This window comes from Pleuronectes platessa, chromosome 16 (assembly GCF_947347685.1).
Source record: "Pleuronectes platessa chromosome 16, fPlePla1.1, whole genome shotgun sequence".
Lineage (NCBI taxonomy): Eukaryota > Metazoa > Chordata > Actinopteri > Pleuronectiformes > Pleuronectidae > Pleuronectes > Pleuronectes platessa.
In genome coordinates, this window is record NC_070641.1 from 5,948,170 (window position 1) to 5,968,903 (window position 20,734).

General features: G+C 42.0%; 1 protein-coding gene across 1 annotated transcript in view; it reads left to right on the forward strand.

Annotated features, from left to right (window-relative positions):
* Positions 1–20,734, forward strand: part of tmem104 (transmembrane protein 104) — a 62,566-nt gene that overhangs the window by 29,792 nt on the left and 12,040 nt on the right. The window contains exon 9 of the mRNA XM_053443001.1: positions 18,225–18,318. Within this exon, the coding sequence (XP_053298976.1) occupies positions 18,225–18,318 (94 nt within the window). The remainder of the gene's footprint in view (positions 1–18,224; positions 18,319–20,734) is intronic.

Consider the following 20,734-nt stretch of genomic DNA (forward strand, 5'->3'; position numbering starts at 1 on the left):
CACTGCTTTCTCGTTCCAAATGGCTTCCTGGCCTTCCCATGGAGTGTTCTTCAACTTTGACGGCTACCGCCCTCATAGAGTGTGCGAAGTGCGTCTTCGAGTGCCATGTAGTCACCTCCACTTCTTCGAAGAGCTCCGGATGCGCACCACTCACCGTCTTGCCTAGGGGACCGTCCCACAACACCAGGTCGCCGACCCTTTGCAGTCTTTGTGGAGCTAATCGGCCTTCTCGAGTACTGATCAATAGATCAATCTTCTCTGGGCGGGCCAGTTCTCCCGGCTTAGCTTCGGGGAAAAACTGCTCCAGCCTCTCCGATCTCACCACTCGATCCACTTTGGCTATGTCTTCCATCCCGTAGCAGATCATCTCGTGGAACTTCAGGGTTCCTCGTGAGGTCCACACTTTTATTGTTACAAGATACCTTCTTGTATCAACTTTCACCTTCATCGTGCCGACACCATACACGACAAGGGAAATTGGTTCACCGGTCAGTCCAAGTCTTTCCGCGGCTTGGTGCGTAATGTAATTGGTGTCAGAAGCAAGATCGACCAAGGCTCCAAGACTGTCTCCTCTCTTCGACGTGACAGGTACGAGCATCATAAGGACTGGATGTTCTTTCAAATCACTTTGCTCTATCAGATCCTTGCCAGAACAAACTCTCGACGTTGCCTTGTTGGTACAGGCCCTGCGGACAGCTTCCAACTGGCGGGGAGTCAGTCCCAACTCGGCGAACACAGCCTCCTGCTCCTCTGTCGGACCACGAGGTCCCCTCTTTTCCTCTGCTTTGCTTTCCCTCTTAGCAGCATCCTTCTTTGTTGGTGCCTTAGGGCAGAGGAAATAGTGGTGGTCCACCGGAGTGTCGCCTTTCTTACACTCCTCCTTACGACAGAGGAACCTTAGAGTGCAGGCACCGTCGACCCCATGAACATCCAGGCACTTTGTACATGCCTTTGCCTTTTTCAGCTGAACTTTCTTCTCTGACAGACTGGCCTTCCTGAAAGTTTGACAGCGAAACAGTTTACCTCCATGTTCTCCATCGCCACACACAGCACAAGGTAACTGCTTGGAATCTCTCTTGACTTCACTTGCTGTAGACTTAGTGAACGACTTCTTTTCTCTCCATCTGTCACCTGGTCTCTCCCGGTAGCTTGGTCTCTCAGGAGCATTAGCAGGCCATGGCTTGCTGGGCAGCAACTGCTCCAACCTCACGAGCAACAACTTTTGGTCTTCCAGGAACATCAAGAACCTGTCGAAACGGTTTCCTGGGTGGACGTTATTAACAGGGTCTCTCACACACATGAGCCACTCTCTTTTCATGACATTGGGGAGTTTACTCTCTAAAGACCGAATCACTAGCTGATTCTGTATAGCGTCTGTGCACCCTAGGTCTGTGAGGTCCAATGTTGCCCTCTCCACTGCTAGGATCAACTCTAACGTCTCTCGTGGTTGGTAGTCCTTTACAGCAGGTCGTGATTGTAACTCCAACATGATCTCTTCTGTCGTTTGCGCTTTATCACCATAACGGTTCTCTAATTCCCTGAAGATATCGTTTGCATCCCTGCAACGCAACAGTCTGAGTTCACTCTTCACAGTCTCTCCTATACTGTCTAGCAAGTGAAGTTTCTTGCATTCCCATGACCCCGTAGGCTCCGCTTGCGCCTGGATACTCTCCCATTCAGCCTTCCAGCGCCAATAGTCCCTCCTGTCCCCGGAGAACTTAGGTAAACTTATGGGTGTGAGTCTTATTTTTGGTCGGGCCCATTGAGAGCTGTTATCCCCACCGGCGCACGTACCAGGGTCGCTACGTGGCATGCTACTACTTTGTCCCATGCTGAGATTGACGGGTGGAGCGGCACGAACGCTCAACAGATGTGGCGTGCTGGCAAGGGTTGGAGGATGGGCGAAACTGACACCAAGTCTATCCTCAGGCCATTGTGACTGTAGGGTGGGCTGTAATGCCTGTTGGAGAGTACTGTGTGTGGTAGGTGCTACATACCTGCTCTGAGGTTGGCTAGTGACAGTAGCTCCTTGAGCAGCGCTGGTAGTGATGCTTGCCCTGTCAGTGGACATGAATGAAGGAGAGCTCGCAATATATACAGTTCCCTGCCCATCAAGGGGCGGATTGACAACAGCAGGCTGGGTGTTAACAGGTGGAGTAGCAATAGCAAGGGTTACTGGTTGGGTGAAAGTGATGTTACCTGCAGCTGTAAGGCTGTCGCTCGCTGTTGTGACATGCCCACTGACCACGTCACCACTTCCTCCATCTTCATCCTGTTCTGTACTGTTCCTCTTCCTAACCTCATTGTCACGTTGACATGTCCACTCATCCATCAGTTGCTCCTTGTCCTCTCTCAATGATAAAAAGAGCGTCCATTTATCCTTCCCATGCGGCCGGTAGTCTCTCCAAGTGTACACAGCCTCTCTGAGTCCATGGAGTTTCCTATCCAATCTCCCGCTTTCGACCCCCTGCCGCGCCCATGGCACTACTTTACCTTTCCCGAGCGCCTCAGCCTGATCAAAAGCAGACTCAAACTGTGTTACAAGAGCGTCTATGTCCGGCGCTGCATACTTGGACCACAGCATTTCCATGATCTTGCCCTCAGTTTCAAGGAACTTTTGCTCACTGGCGTCTCTCCGCGCCAGGGCGTCCCGCAACTCGGTGTCGCCACCTGTAGGGTCTATCTGGCTCTGTGCGTCGATATATTCATTACTGACATCGAGGAGTTTGTCATAATCATCCTTTAATCTCATTAACTCTTCTGACAACTCAAGTTCACGTAAACGGCCAGTACTGACTTCAAGGTGGTTCATTCGTGTTGTAAAGTTTCGTTGCGCATTGGAGCGCCTCCGCTTTAAGCTCTCTAGATCTGGCTTGTTATCCGCCATTTTGTCTTCTTTAGGTGTACAGAATTACTAGAATCACCTTTTCCAAAAGGACTTCTTCAAAAGATTCGTTCAAAATGAATGACTCGTCCAAAAGATCCGTTCAAAGAATCGTTCTAAACAAACGGATCGTCCGCGAACGGCACACACAAAAGATCCGTTCAAAGAATCGTTCTAAACAAACGGATCGTCCGTGAACGGCACACACAAAAGGTCCGTTCAAAGAATCGTTCTAAACAAACGGATCGTCCGCGAACGGCACACACGTCTTTTGCCGGCTGCTCTGGCAGGTAGCGGCGTTGTTTACAAAGTCACTTTCTTAACTCTGCAGCTGTTATATTATCCACACAGTCTTACTCACGGTTGTGGAATTATTCAGCCCTTTAACGGTCCCGTTAGCTCTTGGCTTCGGCTCCTCCGTTCTAGTGGCGTAATTCCGGCCACTTTCTTTCCAGACTCCGGGTCTCCGTTTCCACGCTGGCTATCCTCCGCTCGGGGTCCGTGTACTTCCTGGCACGGCTCCGATAGCGGTTTACAACTGTCCAGTTTTTTATCAGCTACCTGCTGTAGTCTAATAAATTCCCCACTGGAAGGGTGTCAGGCCAAGTACGGCGGATACCACTCGTGTCACTTTTAGAACTTTTATTGCTTTCGCAAACACAACAAGCACGCTAGGTAGCCTAACTGCTACCGCTAGCTAGTGACATTTAGTACGTCCGTACGTCAGTACTTAAGTACATCAGTACATCAGAACATTAGGTTGTAAACCTGCAAACAGAACACAAACACCAACCCAGAATTAACCAAATGAAATTATACGTTCACATTATTAATTCTTGTTGTACATTACTAGACATGTTAATCACTCACCGGCAAGGCGTACCAGTCCTGACCATCAACTAACTGAAATGCAACCTAAGGGCGTGGCCACCTACACACTGTGACTACCTACGCATGCGTACCCAGACTCTCTGGAGACCAGGAATGATAACAAACAAACCTATAACCTGGCATTGTTAAACATATATGAATTATAACATAAATATGCCTGCATTCCAAAAGTAAGGAGTAAATGCACACAATTGTTTCCTCAAATACCCCAGAAGCAAATCATAACATTCATCACTTTTAATATATATATATATATATATATATGTGTAAAGCAATGGTTAAACCTGCTGGAAAGTTCTACAATTAATGAAAACAATAAAATTATCAATTAAGAATGAAACAATCTGTAATTATTACTTATCGTCGCGGGGCACCACCCTGGTTACAGGGACCAACAATTCAATCTTTAAATATTAGTCTCAAATGATATAAGTTATATTAATAATCTCAATATTTAATATTAAAGATTTTATAATAAACAATGAAGGGTTTTAAGTTTGAGCACAGGCTATAGTAATCCAGCTGTATTCACATACATATGCACAAATAATCACAGAAATACAAATACTTTAATAACAATAGTATTTATTAAAGGGAAATAAAGATAATGTTATTCCATGATTCTTCATTTAACAAACTCCAATATTTCAAAGATGACAATAGCAGCAGCAGCACTTATCACAAGCACATGTAATACTGAGTATCTATGTGTGTGTGTGGTCGTGTGTGTCTGCCTGTCTGTGTCTCTATGTGTGTGTGTGTGTGTGTGTAAGAAAGAGAAAGGGGAGTGGCTATGGCGTAATGACGAGATCACGTGGTGACGTCGTCTGGCCGAAATCAAGAGGTTACGTTCAAGTAATCTCAAGATGGAGGTTTATGACCTCTGTGACGACATGAGGTAGAAGACAAGATGGCGGCCGGTCGCCAGTTACACAAAGGAACATTTTAGACAAAGAGATTTCTTATCTCCTGGTTCTGGTGCCAACGGCGTCGAGATGAATTTAGGCTCTTTTAGTCAAGATTTAGCCATGTAACATGAAATATGTAAATGTAGGTTGGGACGTGTGTAAAATCAGGTTTGAGAGAGAGAGATCAGAGAGAGAAAGACATCAGAAACATCGTCAGAGACAGATTTCCGGCGAAGCGGGCAGTCCAGTTACGTGAGATTTATCTTTTAACAGATGTAAATCTCCGCACAATATCTCTGACGGTAACACGTTAAAAGGAAGCGCTGGCTTGTTACCGCGCGCTTCTCAAAACACAGTAGACAAAGGAACCGGATGTGACGTCTCAGTTCGCCGTGTAACACGGCTTAAAACAGATCTGCGATCTTCCAACAAACAACACTCAAATAAAATGACACGCTAAGTATAAATACTAATCTCTGCCCAGACAATAAAGCCTTTTACTGTGACCTTCGCGGTGTTGCATGCGCGTCGCGCGGATATTCCGGAAGTCCAGTGAATGATTCACTTTGTGTTCCTCGGGGTACATGCGATAAGCGAATTCCCGGAATTAGATGAAGAAGTCGTGGCCTCTTAAGCGGTGCTCCGGTGGGTCTCATGGTTGCAACAGAGATCAGCGCTGGGCCGAATGGAAGAGCAAATCCTTCTCATGCTCTTTGAACGGGATTCACGTCGTTCGTCTTCTTTGATGGGATTCTGCTTCGTTCTGCTTTGTCCTGCAGGGATTAATCACTGTGGCGCAGTTGCGGGGATCGTGAAAAAGAAAGTCTGTGATCTCGGCCTGCGAGTGGACTTCCTGTGGCGATCTCTTTCAAGTTAAAATAACAAAAAGTCCTATAAAAATAAAACGTCAACTGAATAAAGAAATAAAAGAAAATGAAATTAAAGATGAAAAATAAAACAAACTTGCCCCCTTTAGCAACTAAATCATCTGGAAGACCCGGAGGGGTCCTGGTCTTCAGTGCAGGGTAAATGGCGAATATTTTTGGGGGTGTCAGGGTTTTAAATTACCTGAGAGGTCCTCCTCCTTGAGGAGTTGGTCATAGGACATCGGCCAATTGAATTGTCAGGATTCGATCTGAGTGGGCGGGGCTTGGAACTCAGCGGGGTCCCAAGGGATCCCCAGGACATTTTCCACCACCAGGGGGAGACTCCTAGGCCTGCCGAGGTGTCTACTTCCCCACTCAGAGGAGCACTTTATGGCCCATTGGAATGTGGAAACTGGTAGAACTGGTTTCAGGCTGGCCCCCACGCCTCACTTTTACAACCCATTGTGTGGACCCCACCACAGGGTTAGTTCAGTAGGGACTCTTGCCCAACACTGGTGAGAGGTGGAAGTCCTCAAGGAGACGCACCGGTCATACAGAAATAACTGACCACCTTTTTTCTTTATATTTTGCTAGTTATTCAGCCCATTGTGCTGGAGCATGATAAACTGAGTGATTCATTATGAGGAGTTTATACTAGATAATGTGCACTCATGTACACTCATACATCATGATTTTAATAATCAGCAATACAGATTTTCCCCCAACAAAAATCTTATCAGATGTTTTCACGTTCAAGGGCATCGTGTGTGTTTGTGATATGTATGTATGGGGTTTTTAACTTTGCACTGAAAAAACATCATACGTCTCCTTTTAAATAGTTGGGCTTCTGTATTCCCACCATAGTTAACCTTTGTTTGCATGTGACAGTTGTTTGTGCGCATTTCTCCTTGGATGGTGAGATAAAGTAAATTTCCTTCAGTTGCTCCTTCACTGCTTTAACAAGAACCTCCCACTGTGATTTCTCTTTCTTTTTTTGGAATGAGGGGGCACGGAGGGGAGACAAATCTACATGCCGCCTGCAAGGTGTGTAAAGCTGGTTATCGGGTACAAGGACGTGTCACAGCGCAGTAATGGTCTCACATGCTGAGGACTAATGAACGTGATTTTCATGAAATGTGCTGCAGATCATGAGCACTTTTAAGACGCAGGCAGGTTAATAATAGCCGCCCCAATCGAGACCCTGAGTTACCTTGAGCTAATTTTGTGTCCGGCGTCATGTTGTGTTTAGAACAGCTGCCCAGGTGTCGTCCACTTATCCACTATGCCCTTCTCTAAAGTTGAGAATGAAATATCCACTGATTTTGATTCATAAATGTATCCTTATTCTGTGTGATTTGTTCCGTTATTCTTTCATAGGGTTTTTCACCTGTTTAAATAGGGTGGAAAAGCGTCTCTCTTTTCTTTTACAATAGTTGGGTGATGATGGGCGGTGTGAAATAGCCTTTGTCCTATTATACTGCAGGCAAATTATCGTTTCTCATTTCCTACCCAGATATGTCCCGAGCCTGTCATAAATCTTCGCCACGTGCCACTGCTCGTTATTTTTACCAGGGTGGGCGTGTAATGGTCTACTTTTTTTTGAAGAGCAGAAGTTGTGTATAATGGCTTTTAATCAGGCAAATGTCTCTGAAATAGGAACTTGTTCAAAGTCATTAAGTCTGCAATAAGTAGACGCCCATCTGTGTTTACTCTGACAGGTGACTGTTAGCTCCTTTTGAAAAGGAAGGAACGACCACAGGTTAATTATTGTAACAGGTTTGTGTACGTTTATATTCACTTGTTTGACAGATGACAACACTAAAGATTTAGTACAGGAGAAGAGCTTGAATAAGAACTGTTCAATAAGATAGAGTAAGAGGTCTGTTAGTGAGTGGTGCTGAGATCTGTTAAGAGGTGTTCTCCTGTTGATGAATCTTCAAGTGGTTCTGGAAGATAGAGAGCGAGGTTCCTGCTATTCTGGAACAAGTGTCAATCCACTGTGACTTCACCCATTGGTTTGCGTGCTGCTGTTTTAGAGCCTTGAGTTTGGCATTTTTCCCCAGCAAATGAAACTAGTATTTGTGAGGGTAGGGGATTGAGCTTGACTGAGAGCTCAAGGACACCCACACCTGTGACCTGCACTCATTGGACGGCACTCACACACATGCATGCTCTATTGTCTAGTTGACTCTAAATGGGACAATAATAATTAGCAAAATGATTATGTTGTATTGAAGATGACTTGAAGCTAGAGATTGAGACAATAATCTCCTTAGTAGGTTCATTTTCTCATTGACATCTAAAGAAACTCATGTCTTTTAAAACCAGTGGAGTGGCACTTTGCCGGCCATTCCACACAAAAGGTTACAGGCACTTCCATATTGGCTCACTTTCTGGACAGTCTACGCTCAGTTTTATACATTTACAGTCTCTGCTCTGGAAGCTCGCTTCACCGTCATAGGACCACAAGCGTTTTATGTAAATGCCTACAACTGACAATCTGATAATCATTCCCGCTTCATTCAGGGATTAACCAGCTGTGCAGATGTGAGAGAAACTGAGTTTTAACTACATGCTGACATAGCTCTGCGAGAAGGGTTAAGAGCCCGAAAGATATGGAATTATGGGGGCAGATTCAGACACTGATGTTAGGGACAAAAAAATTCACATTTTGCTCATTTTTTTTAGACTAGCTGGGAATATTACTAAGGAGTTTTCTCCAGATGATTATCAATAAACTAATTTTCATTTTGTTTGCTATTGTTTTCCCACAGAAAATAGAGATTACTTAATAGATTGATCAGAAAATGATTCCATATGATCAGTGACATCATGAAATCAGTAAATTACATTATGCATTGTTCAAAAATGTGTCTGAGCATAGACAGGACCTAAAGCTTATGTAGAATCTTAAATTATAATATGGTAGCCTTTGGATGTCCTACAGTCATTTCTCAATGAAATTATATTATTACAATATAGAAAACTTAGCATTGCCTCAATGGGGTACAACATATAAATCAATATTAATTTCCGCTACGAAGCTGTGCGCTCATAGTTTTACTTTTTCTCAGTTATCTCTGCTTCAATTATCATTCTGATCATGTAAACAAGATCTGTGGTAAATGTGACCCTGCTGATGGAAGGTGAGAGCTCTGCGCACAACGACTTTTTGTCATTATTAAAGCCATGCAAGTGGAACATCCTAATCACCGGCTAAATCACACTGCAGATGACCAGTGTGTGATTAACTTTTACACGCGAATTCTACCGCAAACAGTCCGGCCGACTCATTACTTGTGCTGCATATTGAAGCGGTCTTTGGTTGACAGTGATGAGCCCGTGTGATTTAGTGGCACTGCAGTGAAATAAAGGCGTCCCTGCTCCATATTTTTCCCATCAGCTAGGCTCTGTCATCCAAAGATGAATGTCACACAGTTAATCTTCCCAGACTCTTGGTCGGTGATATTATCCGAAGTACTTAAACAACATTATTTTTTAGCCTGGTCACTGGCCCTGAGTCACAGATATAACCCAAAATGTATTCTCAGCTCCATTTACTTATCCATATTTATGGGTGTATTTATCCATGAATATAGAATAATATCCATATATCCATGGATGTATTTAAACATCTATGGCCTGGCTTTATCCCCCCTCCAACTCTGTGTCATTATCATCCTATCATAAAATCCTGTAGAGACGTCTCTTGGGCCATACACTTAGTTAACAGTGTAGGCTGCAGCGTTGGATGCGTTTCACTTTCACCAACAGTAATATATTTATTTGAATTATTTTTTTACTGCAGTCATTTTACATGTTCCTGCAGTTCAATGGATGTACTTTGTCCTAAATATCTAGATTTACAGATAATAATTCAAGCCACTTCACTAAGCCTTTTTCAGATCTAAATGCATTTTTCTTTTTGAATAAATGTACATGCAGAAAACATTGACCATAAGTAGCTCTGCAAAAATGCCATTGCAGTACATTTTCTAGTGAAAATAGTAAATTGAAAATAATGATAGGAATTGAGTCCAGGTTATTTAAAGATCATCATTGAGATTGTATTTCAACCATCATCTGGAATCAAAGTACAAATCTGTATGAAAATGCCTTTATGTATATGTTTATATGCAATGTTCTTCTCCTCACAGCTGTCCTTCAAATTGAAACTTCCACTCCTGATAGACCTTCTAGGTCTCAACCTTCTGGAGCAGCATATGTGCATTCAAGGAAATTGTTTCCTCCTCCTTTATTCATTTTCTCCCTCATTTCCTTCAGCTTGTTCTTCGACTCTTTCTTTTTGGCTCTTCCAGACTCCACAGATTATGCAGCTGTAAAGTTGCCTGCTTAGCTATCTATGTATGAATAATTTGTACCTCTCGACATATAATATAGACCTTTTGATACCTTTTAATGACACTATAAGCTTCTTTGTAATTATTCTGATGGTGATGGGTCTGTTCGCATCCTCCAAAATGCACAGTAACAGGTCCCTTAAACGTGCAGTCAGACACACACATCTTAGTGTTGTGTTATTCATGCAAATCAGCTACTGCTTACACCATTAGTGCAGTCTCTGTTTGTTTGGTTTTACCCCAAACCGCTAAAGTCCTGAGTATTTGGACGTTAGCTCTGAAATAGCGTTTGTGTTTCAGCAGAACTTTCAAACTTATTTTCATCCGGCTTCTTTCCTTTTTCCTCCAATCTAAATAGCATCATGAAGACCCAGGATACAGTAAGTGCTAACACATTAGCATTAATATTTATTTGGCACACACCCTGGAAAAAGTAAGTAACTTTTCATAGTTGTTTGTTAGCAGGATTATGCAAAAAGCCACTGAACCAATTTTTTTTAAAATGTGGAACTTGGTGGAAGGGTCAGGTAGTGGCCAAAGAAGAACTCATTAACTCTTTTAAAGGATTCTATAGAGAGGCTGGATCCTTTTTTCACTTTCTTTAACATTGTGGGTCCACAGGTCTTGATTTACAAAATCAGACGTTTAATTTGGTGCAGCTTGATTACATTTTTCGATTTCGATTTATTTGTTATTAGGTTATTATACAAAAAGTTATCAGGCCTTGACTTGAACAAACTGGCCGAAGGAATGTCCGGAGTTATGAATCAGGCCTGACGGGTCATCGAAAGTCTGGTTCGCTACTTCCCGAAACCTGCATTGTTTATTAGTGTATGTGCGTCTGTGTGAGTGTGTGTTTTGGTGTGGGGTAGCTTGTTTTGTGTGTATGTCTTTGAGGAAGTTGAGTTTCTGTAGCTTGACCGAAAGACCCAGCGGGAAGTGAGCAGCCAACAGAGACAGTCATATGAGAGATGGACTGAGAGTCGTCTGTTGGCAGCAGATAAGCACAGTTACATTCGGTCTTAATGCCTTTTTCATAAAACATAAAAAAATGTACACTCACACACAAACACAGATATTATCATTAAAGTGACCTAAAAATCAGCCGATCGTTAATTGTATTTATTAGTAGTTTTAGTTTTAGATTCTGACAAGTCTCCTTTACTCATCAGCTGTAGGAACGCACACAGTCCTGTAGAGGTTGATGTGATTTTTTTTGCTTGTGGACACTCTGAGTCAGCAAAATAGAGTTGTCCTTGTTGCCAGGCCAACACTCGTCACTCATTTTGATGCTCTGTCAACACTTTTACAATTTGTAAAACGTCCGACACAGACACTGCAGACAGAAAGCACCCAATTTAATTAAACAAATCTCTCCAGACTTTGTCACATTTAGGTTGACCTCTCCTTTCTTAATGTCTTTCTCGGTTGTTATTATTGTTGTTGATTTAAGTTCACAGCTGAGTTTCTTGCTTTTCCTGAATCTACTGTAATTTCACCCTCAGTTCCTGGTTTCATGCACAGCATCGATCTCACTGATTATTATTATGTAGACATTTAATGTCTGGATCCTTTCATTAACTTCATCTACAAATTAACTTATTCTCATTAAAGATCTTAAATGACTAATTTGCTGTCAATTTCTGTTGCTTTGTTCCTTTATTTTCATCCACGAGGCTCTGACACTCTGTTAGATGGCAAATAATGACTATAATTTGATTAATTTATTGATTAATTGTTTAATCTAAAAAAAGTAATTTCATGCCCAAAGGTTTATATTACATGGTAAGGATCTTTAGTTGTGAGTGGAGCTGGGAAGCTAGGAAGCTGGAACCAGTATATGGATTATCATTGCAAATTTTTTTTTGTCTGTTGACATATGATTCATTCAGGAATCATGGCAGCTCTGTGCTCTTTGCCAAAGTGCACTCAGTTATTTATTAGAATTAATTACACTTCGAGTCTGCATGGTGAGATCTTTAGTTTACAAAGTGATAAAACGGATAATTACATTTTTGATAAGCAGAAACCAGCGAGAATATCGACTATCACAGACACATTTTTTTGTTTGACATATGATTCAGTGAGAAATCATGGCAGCGCTACGCTCTCTGCCATCCTGGCATTAATTAATAATAATTGCACTGTCACTTAGCAGACATAGACACTTATTCGTGCTGCACTAGAGGATAATTAGGCAGATTTCAGGTCAGATTCTCCCTTCGTGACGATCGCGGGGGGCGTTGCCAATTAGAGGCTGATCTGAGCAGATTATCTGGCCAAACGATCCTATAGAGTGAGGGGTTTACAGACATTATCCTATAGTAACCGACTGAGTTGTCCAACTGATTTTTAAGCGTAAATATCAAACATTTGTTATATTTGGTGGTGTGATTCTGACATTAGGTAAGCTATGCTTAGTTAATTCTTTCTTGACAAAGGGAAAATAAAGCAGCATGGAACCATACATCTTAATTAGGTTTCATTAATTGGTTTTAGAAATATGCCAGTTCTACTGATTCATTCTTTTATGATTTATGTAAATTACATCCACTTGATGGAGATGTTTGCAGGTGATTAATGGTGCTGAAGGTAGACTCTTGTTCATTCTGACAGACGTTTCGTTCCAATATGGTTTCAAGTGCGTTGGGTTGCCTCCGAGGCACCAACTCTGCTCCCCTCTGTAATATCTGCCCCCGCTCACAACACCCACCCCCATCGTCATGTTGTGAGCATCTTCGTCTTAACTTTCCTTTCCTCGCTGCTGCTCGTGTGTTCATTGAATCAGTTGACGTGTTATTGCCATCATAAGGGTTTGCTCGTATCTCCTGGGCTTTTTATGGCCTATTTTATGCCATTTCTATTCCATACCACCATGGTTAGGTTCCCCTCAAGTCTTTCATCATACATGTCAGCACCAAGGCAATGAATTGCCCCATAATATCCAGTACTCCATTAAACCCTGCATGTGTATGATGCAGCCGAATTTTTTTTCAGCTGCATTTTATTTTGTTTTGCATCATTAAGATGAAATATTGTCCGGGAATCTGAATAATCTGTCTTGTTTTACACACTAATTTATTCTTATGGCACACACACACACACACACACAAACAATATTGTCTTTGCTTGGTTCGTTTTTCACTGCTGATATATTTCAGCCAATCCCAATGACAAGAGTGTCAAGCAGTGTATTACTTTCTATCAAACTGTCTATAGATTAAAAAAAAACTGTTAGATTGCTTAATACTATATATTCAACACCCAAGTTCTCAATTCAAGGTTTTAATTAAAGTGAAATGATGTGTGCAGTCGTAGAGGACTTGAATTACTGGTGTTTATGTAGCGGTTCTTCTGGTGATGAAACATCTTCGATCTGTTGTCTTCACTACAACCACATATGTTTCTGTTGTAAAATGCATCTTGTAATTATAGCTGGGATTTTAATTTGGTTTTATTGTTTAACAAATTATGTGACTGAAAATATTGACATGGTTTTGGCTCCACGTCTGAGGAATCTTGCAGGTGAAATGACTGAAAAGGAGATTAAAAGGAAGCCCATTACTCTGCTAAAATAATGAAAGCTTTCCTATAAGGCCATTATAGGAAAGGGTTATGGCTTGTTTTTTTATTTATTTATTATTTGTATTATTTCGCAGAAGACAACAAGAAATTCTTTAAATGTCTTGTGACTTTGCACCTCCTTGTAAAATATCTCACATATCATAGTTGTTTGCCACATTGCTGACTTGCGTCAACATTATATCATATCCAAAGTTGTGACCAAAATTCATAAATTTTGCCATTATTAATTCAAAATTGACGTGCAGTTTCAGTATATTCAGTTTCCAATCTGTTTGGAATAAAGATTAACATCAGACACAAATGGCCGGGGATCTTGGGACTGTGGGGATTGGGGATTATAATCCTCCTTTCTCTGTTTGATTGTTGGGGGTATTATCAGTGTCCAGGCTGTACGACTGCATGGAATCACCAGGGCACTTGTGATTTTCCGTGCTGTCCTAGGATCTCTGCTGGTCCTCTGGGTCTTTTACTGTTAACCCTCTTGCTGTCAGACAAAAACTAAAAGCGATTTCACAATTTAAATGCCTGACAGCTTGGCTGTCATGAACAACCGATATACAAATTCAGCTGCAATGATGCCCAAGAGCTGGAGGACATCTGTGCCATCGCAGAGTTTGGCCCACCCTGCCGAAAAGAACAGACAAATATGTTGAATAATTATTTAATGGGGTGGACGGTCGGTGTTGACTTATGCGGCCCTTCTGTGATGTATGAAAAGCCTTCGCAACACCTGGCTCAGGAGAAATGCCCACATATGTGGTGATTAATGAGACCAGTGGATTTGTGGTCTCTCATCCGCACAAATCCAAAACACTGGTCGTCATAGACTAAGAAAGTGATTGACAGCTATTGCCTCGGAGGCCAGTTAGTGGCAGCTTTTCACCATAATTGAGATCATTCACCATATCTAAGCTCAATTAATCTCATACTCCTAAATTATTACTTTGCAGCATCACAGGGACCACTGGAGAAGTTTTACAAAAGTGATGTGATTTTGTTACTTTTCTCTTAAACCTCACAAACCTGCAAAGATTAAGAAACATGTAGTTTTATATATCTAGCAATTCTGAGCTGATTCATATAGTCAGTATCAAGTGTTATACATCATGTGATTCAGTGGAATGCATTACCTGTGTGTGAACAAACTATATTTGATATAAAATAAAATATAAACTCCTAGTGAAAGATTCATCCACAGTTAACCAGGTAATATAAAATGATGCCTGGTGATTTGGAGCTCTATGTGATGTTTGGTGAATATACAGCTCAGAGAGTTCTGAGTGATGACACTAGGAGGCGCAGTTCCAGTACTAAACATGTAAGTTAGTCTTGGTTGTCATAAAGGGACCGTTCACCTGGAAAGTGGATATTGTTACAATTCAGACACAATTTAAAGCTTTCAAATATATATATAATGTAATAAGTTACTTTGTTGCTTCACTAATATTTTGTTTCACTTTCCTTAAAGAGTTGTGGTGTTAGCCTTGGCAGAATATTGCGCTGTCCACGCACTCTTCACATTGTGACCGGCTTCTTTCAGTCACAACGAGGAAGGTACATTTCTGGAATCACAATTTGACATCAGATGTTTATGTGTGAACAGATTTCAAAAATTTCCATTATAATAATAATATCAATGTCAGGTCAGGAAATTGGGATAAAAATCATTTCAAAATAGGAAATTCCTGTTTTACCAATCACTGCATGTGAAAGTTTTTTTGTTGTTGTTTTTTTTTAAAACATCATTAATCAATTGTTAATGTAATGAGCTTCCCGAGCAAGCATGCTTCTTTCTTGAGGTGGTACACTCTCAGTCGAAACCTGTACACAGGAAATAGGACAGGTCTCAGTGTTTCTATCCATCATCCAGCCTTGGTCACCTCCACAGTTTCCCATCTTAGACTCACCGTTCATTGCCTTCCACTCATGTGTGTGATTGCAGCCAGGCAGGTGTTGTCTCCTAGCGTGGAGGAAAAATGGCAGGTTTTTTACGATTTTTCTCGTGTTTGTTGTGAAAAGTTAAATGCTTGTCGGTGATGAGTGTGCTGCTGCTGTGGAGGAGGAGCAGAGCCAAGGAGAAGGAGGCAATGGGAGGGAATCTGCCAGCCTAATCTGATTCATGCCACTTCTCTCCTGACTGAAGTGTTTGTGTTTATTGAGGTATTTATTAAACTGAGCATGAAATGCAAGCAGTTTCTCTGGCGAGGACACAAAAATGCAGAGGAAAATCTGTATGTTGGCCTTGCGAGCAAAAGTGAGATGAAATGGCTGAAACAGCCTGGGCAAAATATTAAATGAATAAATGCATTGGAACCAAGTGCCAATCTGTCTCAGTTTTGAAATTCCAGTTGTATTAATTTCTTCTTCTCCTGTTGTCTTGCACTTTTATTTCCCTAGTTGACTCTGCTGCATATTTCCAGCTGATTCTTGGAAAATGGAGCCACGGTTAATATGTGTAATATTAGTAAAATGACTGCTATTAATATGCACTTTATCAAGCATAGAAAATTATTCTCTGTGGCTTTCCAGCAGGTTTGCTTGTCTTTGTATTTTGTTTTTGGTTTGAGGCGTGAAAATCTCTGAATGTGCTTAATCATTGTAGTGTGCTGAAGCTCAGCAGCTCCTTGGGGTGCAGCCTTCAGGTAGAGCTCCAAGCACCAACCATGTGTGCCACATCAACAGAACCACAGGTTGTGGGATAAACAGAATATGTGTGCACACTAGCGTCACCTTTTGTTTGTTTGTTTGAGTTCGCCTGGTGATCTCCTGCTGCCCCTACTGACACACTACCAGTTTATGTATCTGCTCCGGTAGAGTCGTGCCAGCTCTCTGGGTCTGAGTCACCCTACGGTACATGGCATCTGATGCCCCTTCGCCCGCCCACTCTCACTTCCACTTTTCCATTCCCATGCTGTCTTTTCCTGTGGCCCTCCTCCATCAACTGTGCCCTTCTTGTGTGCCTTTGTGTTTTGGTTTTACATGATTTAGCTCATTAACCCTATTTATTTTACAAATTGCATTAGTGCCAGACATTTTTTAACAAGTATAATAGGGTTTTAGAGATCAACATAAAAATGACAGAATCCTTTGAAACTACTGGTCAGTCATGGTATTAACAGCCAGTCAGACCTCATTTCAATTTACTCTGCGTTTTTTGTTTATCAACTTGGAGGGAGGATTGGACATTGTTCCATTTACACTGATTTGTGTAGCGAGTGTAATTTGGTGCAGCTTTAATGAATTGAGTGGATTAATGGACCAATTGAAAAAACAAATACTGCCCTCTCTGAGTAAAGCTAGCCAGCAGATGTAGCAGTCGCATATACAGTCTTTATACCAGAAGCTAAATGAGCCACTTTCATGATCAATATGTATCAAACAACGTTTAACGTTAAACCATAGATACTGAGAAAGGCTCCCTGTGCTGAACTATTGGTCCATCAGCCGGGTGCCATTAATTTCACTTTCCTCTTCAGACACATGTGTCTTCATTATGATTCATTTATTACATCTGTGGGTGTGCAGATTTATGCTTCGACTCGTCTTGAGCTTTGCCCGCACTTTACCAAGAAGACAGCTGGTGATTCTTTAATATATAGACACAGAGGCAACTTCATTATTCAGCAGAATAATCCGTTTTATTTCAATTTTTTCACACATGCAGACATCCCAGCTGGACATCTGGAAATAAGAGCTGACTCCGAAGTTCCCTTGATCCTTAATTAACTAAATTAAACAGTTTTAGCAATATGTAGTTCCCTGTAAGATACATTAAGAAACTTATAGGGATAGTTCACAGAAAAAATGAAAATTTCACTCATTATCTACTCACCATTAGAGGGGTGTGTGAAGTTTTTAACAGAAAAACAAACTGCTACTGTGGTGTCTTGACTCTACATACGAGTGCTAAGAACTATCAAAAAGGACACACACAATTTTTAACAATTCAAACAAAAATGTACTTATGAACTGACAAACTCAGGGCTGTGCAGTTGTGATCACCTCACCGGAGACGGATGTTAATATCAGGTCTGAACAGCCTTTGAAACTCAGCAGGCTGCTCTGGAGATGGGATGGCACACAAGAGTCGGCCACATGGAGAATGGGAGAATGGGAGAATGGGGGGATGGAGGGAAGAGATCCGCGGAGGAGCGAGTGGAACTGATGGAATTGGAGCTGCAGACGCTCAGCCACTGCCCCTGATTGCAGCTCTTGATAAAGAGACTATCTGATAGGCAATCAGAGCTGAGGCCCGAGAGGATTTGAAGTTTTTGCTGGATTATGGATTGGCCCACCTGTTCATCTGGGCTCCTATCTTTTTTTGGAGAGTGCTGATGGGATTGTGACAGCACTTGGGGATGATGCGTTTCAGAATCACATGTATGGGAATTGTCACAATCGCATGTCCAAAACAGAAACAAGGGTCAAGCAACACACAATCGGGGAGTAATACAAAACTTCAAATTACAAGAGAGCTTGTAAATGTTTATGCCTCCACGCTAGCAAAATGTGGATGTGCTCTGTGACACTCACTTGTGTGGGAGGGGTCCCTCACTTGTGAGTCCTCCGGTGTTTTCTCCAGTTAAAAGTTTTTCCTCAATCTAGTTGAGGCTTAGGGACAGGGAATGTTGAACCTGTACAGATTGTTAAGCCCTATGTGGCAATTTATGATTTGTCAATATGGGCTTTACAGTTTGATTGACTGCTTGTCTTCTTTGTGTTTCTGCAGAGTGTGTTCGCGGTGATGTTGGGGCCTTTCGCTTTCTTTAATGCTCAGAAGACCAAATATCTGCAGATCATCACCTCATTCATGCGTTGGATTGGTAAGACCTCTTCCTCACTCCTACACATCTTTCAGTTTACTGATATGTTGAAGGTTTTGGTTTCTACAAACTATTTTTCAACCTACACACATTTCCATTTCCTTGATGCCGCCCCTCTCTCCTCACACCCCTTTGCCTGTGTGGCTGCCGTGCTCAGGTCCGTCCATCATGGTTTGGTCCTGCTCTATGTCTTTGGTTCCCATCTCCCCTCATTCCTCAGCCTGACAGGCTTGACAGGCCGTCCCAAGCTTGATTGGACTGTCACTCACAGGGCGTCGGACGAAAATAAACCGCCCGTCCTGGGCCCCGCTGTTAAAATCACAACACCACTGAATCATGGTGCTCCCGTCAGCCCCCGCACAGGCACGTGCTAGCTAGATCGCAGAAGCAACACACAACCACAGCAGCATCAAACACACTGTTCGCTGGCTGGCTAAATAACACAGGGCTGTCAGCTGCACCTTTCACACTGCCAGGTCTGTCCTCATCCTCCCATGGCTCCCTATGTAATTGATTGTTTGAGTCGTTTGTGCAGGGCTCTTTACAGCACCGGCTGATGATTGGAAATGGCTCCAGAGGAAGCTTTATGTTTCCTCCATGTGTTGGAGCGATAAAAGATTCAGAAGAAAGATAAATAAATCAGATTTGGATTTTAAAATACACATTTCATTTAGCGACGGCATCAGTTGGAGCAGATCCGTTTACAGCATCACAGGGAAATTAACTAACTCAAATCACTATTCTTTGAACGCTTCAGTCTCCTAATGGGGGTCACACATTTTGGTTACTGGTATTTTGGGGATCAGAGGTTACAACATATAATTTAGTTTACCTGTCTGTTCATATGCCCGTTTGTTTAATTTTGCCAACACATGCACTTTCGTATTAAACATAAAATTTTAAGAGACTAAAATTGTGGATGGAGTTGTGTCAAAACACAATTTTCTAAAAACCAAGTATTGTTCAGAAACAACCGCAGTTGTAACCTGCGATAATTAGTTATCATGCATAGAAGACGAGGCCGACTGTGTTCATTATGTATTCAGTTGGGTTATAAATGTCAACCTCTGGCTTTGTTCCAGAGCCCAAATAGATAGATCTGGGGCTGACACTGATAATGGAGATGGCTTTTGTGCATTGTATATTATGTAATATATTTCTGATGTGAAATGCTCATAGCGACCAATTTGATCATCCAACAGATAAATTGGTTGCACTCAAATTATTTCCTCTAATTTCCCTTTTCCTGTTGTGCATCTTTTTTGTGTAGTGCAGAGAATCAAGTGCGTTTCCTGTTGTGTGGAGACGGTTTGTCTTGTTAATGTATTGTTTTTCTGAGCCTTTCGAGTATAACAGACTGCAGTATGCTTTTATGGCCTGGTTTCTTTCCAGAAATATGTATGTGAGTCTCTATGTGGACAGCTTCAGTGTGTTAGGATGGATTTAAAATGCTCTGCTGTTCTCAAAAGCACTATAACCGCCCTGTAGCAAGTGGCTCCAATGTCCTACAGTACTCCCCTGGTAACACGCGGATCACAGTTTGTTCCTTTAAATGAAATGTTATATGCTCAAAGGTGCTTTGACAGATATTTTACAGCTGCATCGAACTTATGACACATTTAGGAACCACTCGCATCAACTAAAGAAGGCCCTGCTGCTTTTAAAGCTGTGAAAGGTGTTAGTTTGCTTTAATACAGTCCTTGTGACACTCCCTGGATAAGCCTGGCGTTTAGCATAGCATGTCGCACGAACCGTGCTGCCCCATGTGGGCAACATAGTGTGCTGGACGCCAGGGTTAGCAGCTGGCTGATGCTTCAGTGTCCTGCCTTCTGCCCTGGGCTGAGGCCTTATCACGCTTGTTGCCACTCAACTGTTGTCACCTTCTTGTCTAGTGAGCCCCTATTTTTTTTTTTTTATTCACTAAACATGAGTGATGGTGTGACTTCCTGCTGCTTGGCTATCTGTAACATGCTGGGACTTTCAATGTGACGCCTTTTGTTCAACCACAGATTGTAAAACTCAGAACTCCTGGCTTTCAGGAATTTCACGACGTAAAGCCATCTGTAGACTTTATCACAAATTCATCTTTTGACCAAATTAGAGGGGATTATTTTCTCCTGGTCAAACTGTCAAGCAACATTTCAGTTTTTGTTCGTCCATACTACAACACAGACCCTGAGTTTTTGAACTAAGACGGGAGCAGCAGAGTTTACAAACTTCTCAGATTTAGTCGCTTGAAAACGGAGTTGTGAGGACGGTACATGTAAATGTAGCAAAAGTGATCAGTTTTTAAACTAAGATGCTGTCATGTGGATGTAGCCTTAGTTTTACAGATTGTCTTCAGAACCTCCACTTTGCTGAGAGAATGAAGCAATGCTTCTGAGGCTCAACAGGTGGTTTATATTTTTAACTGTGA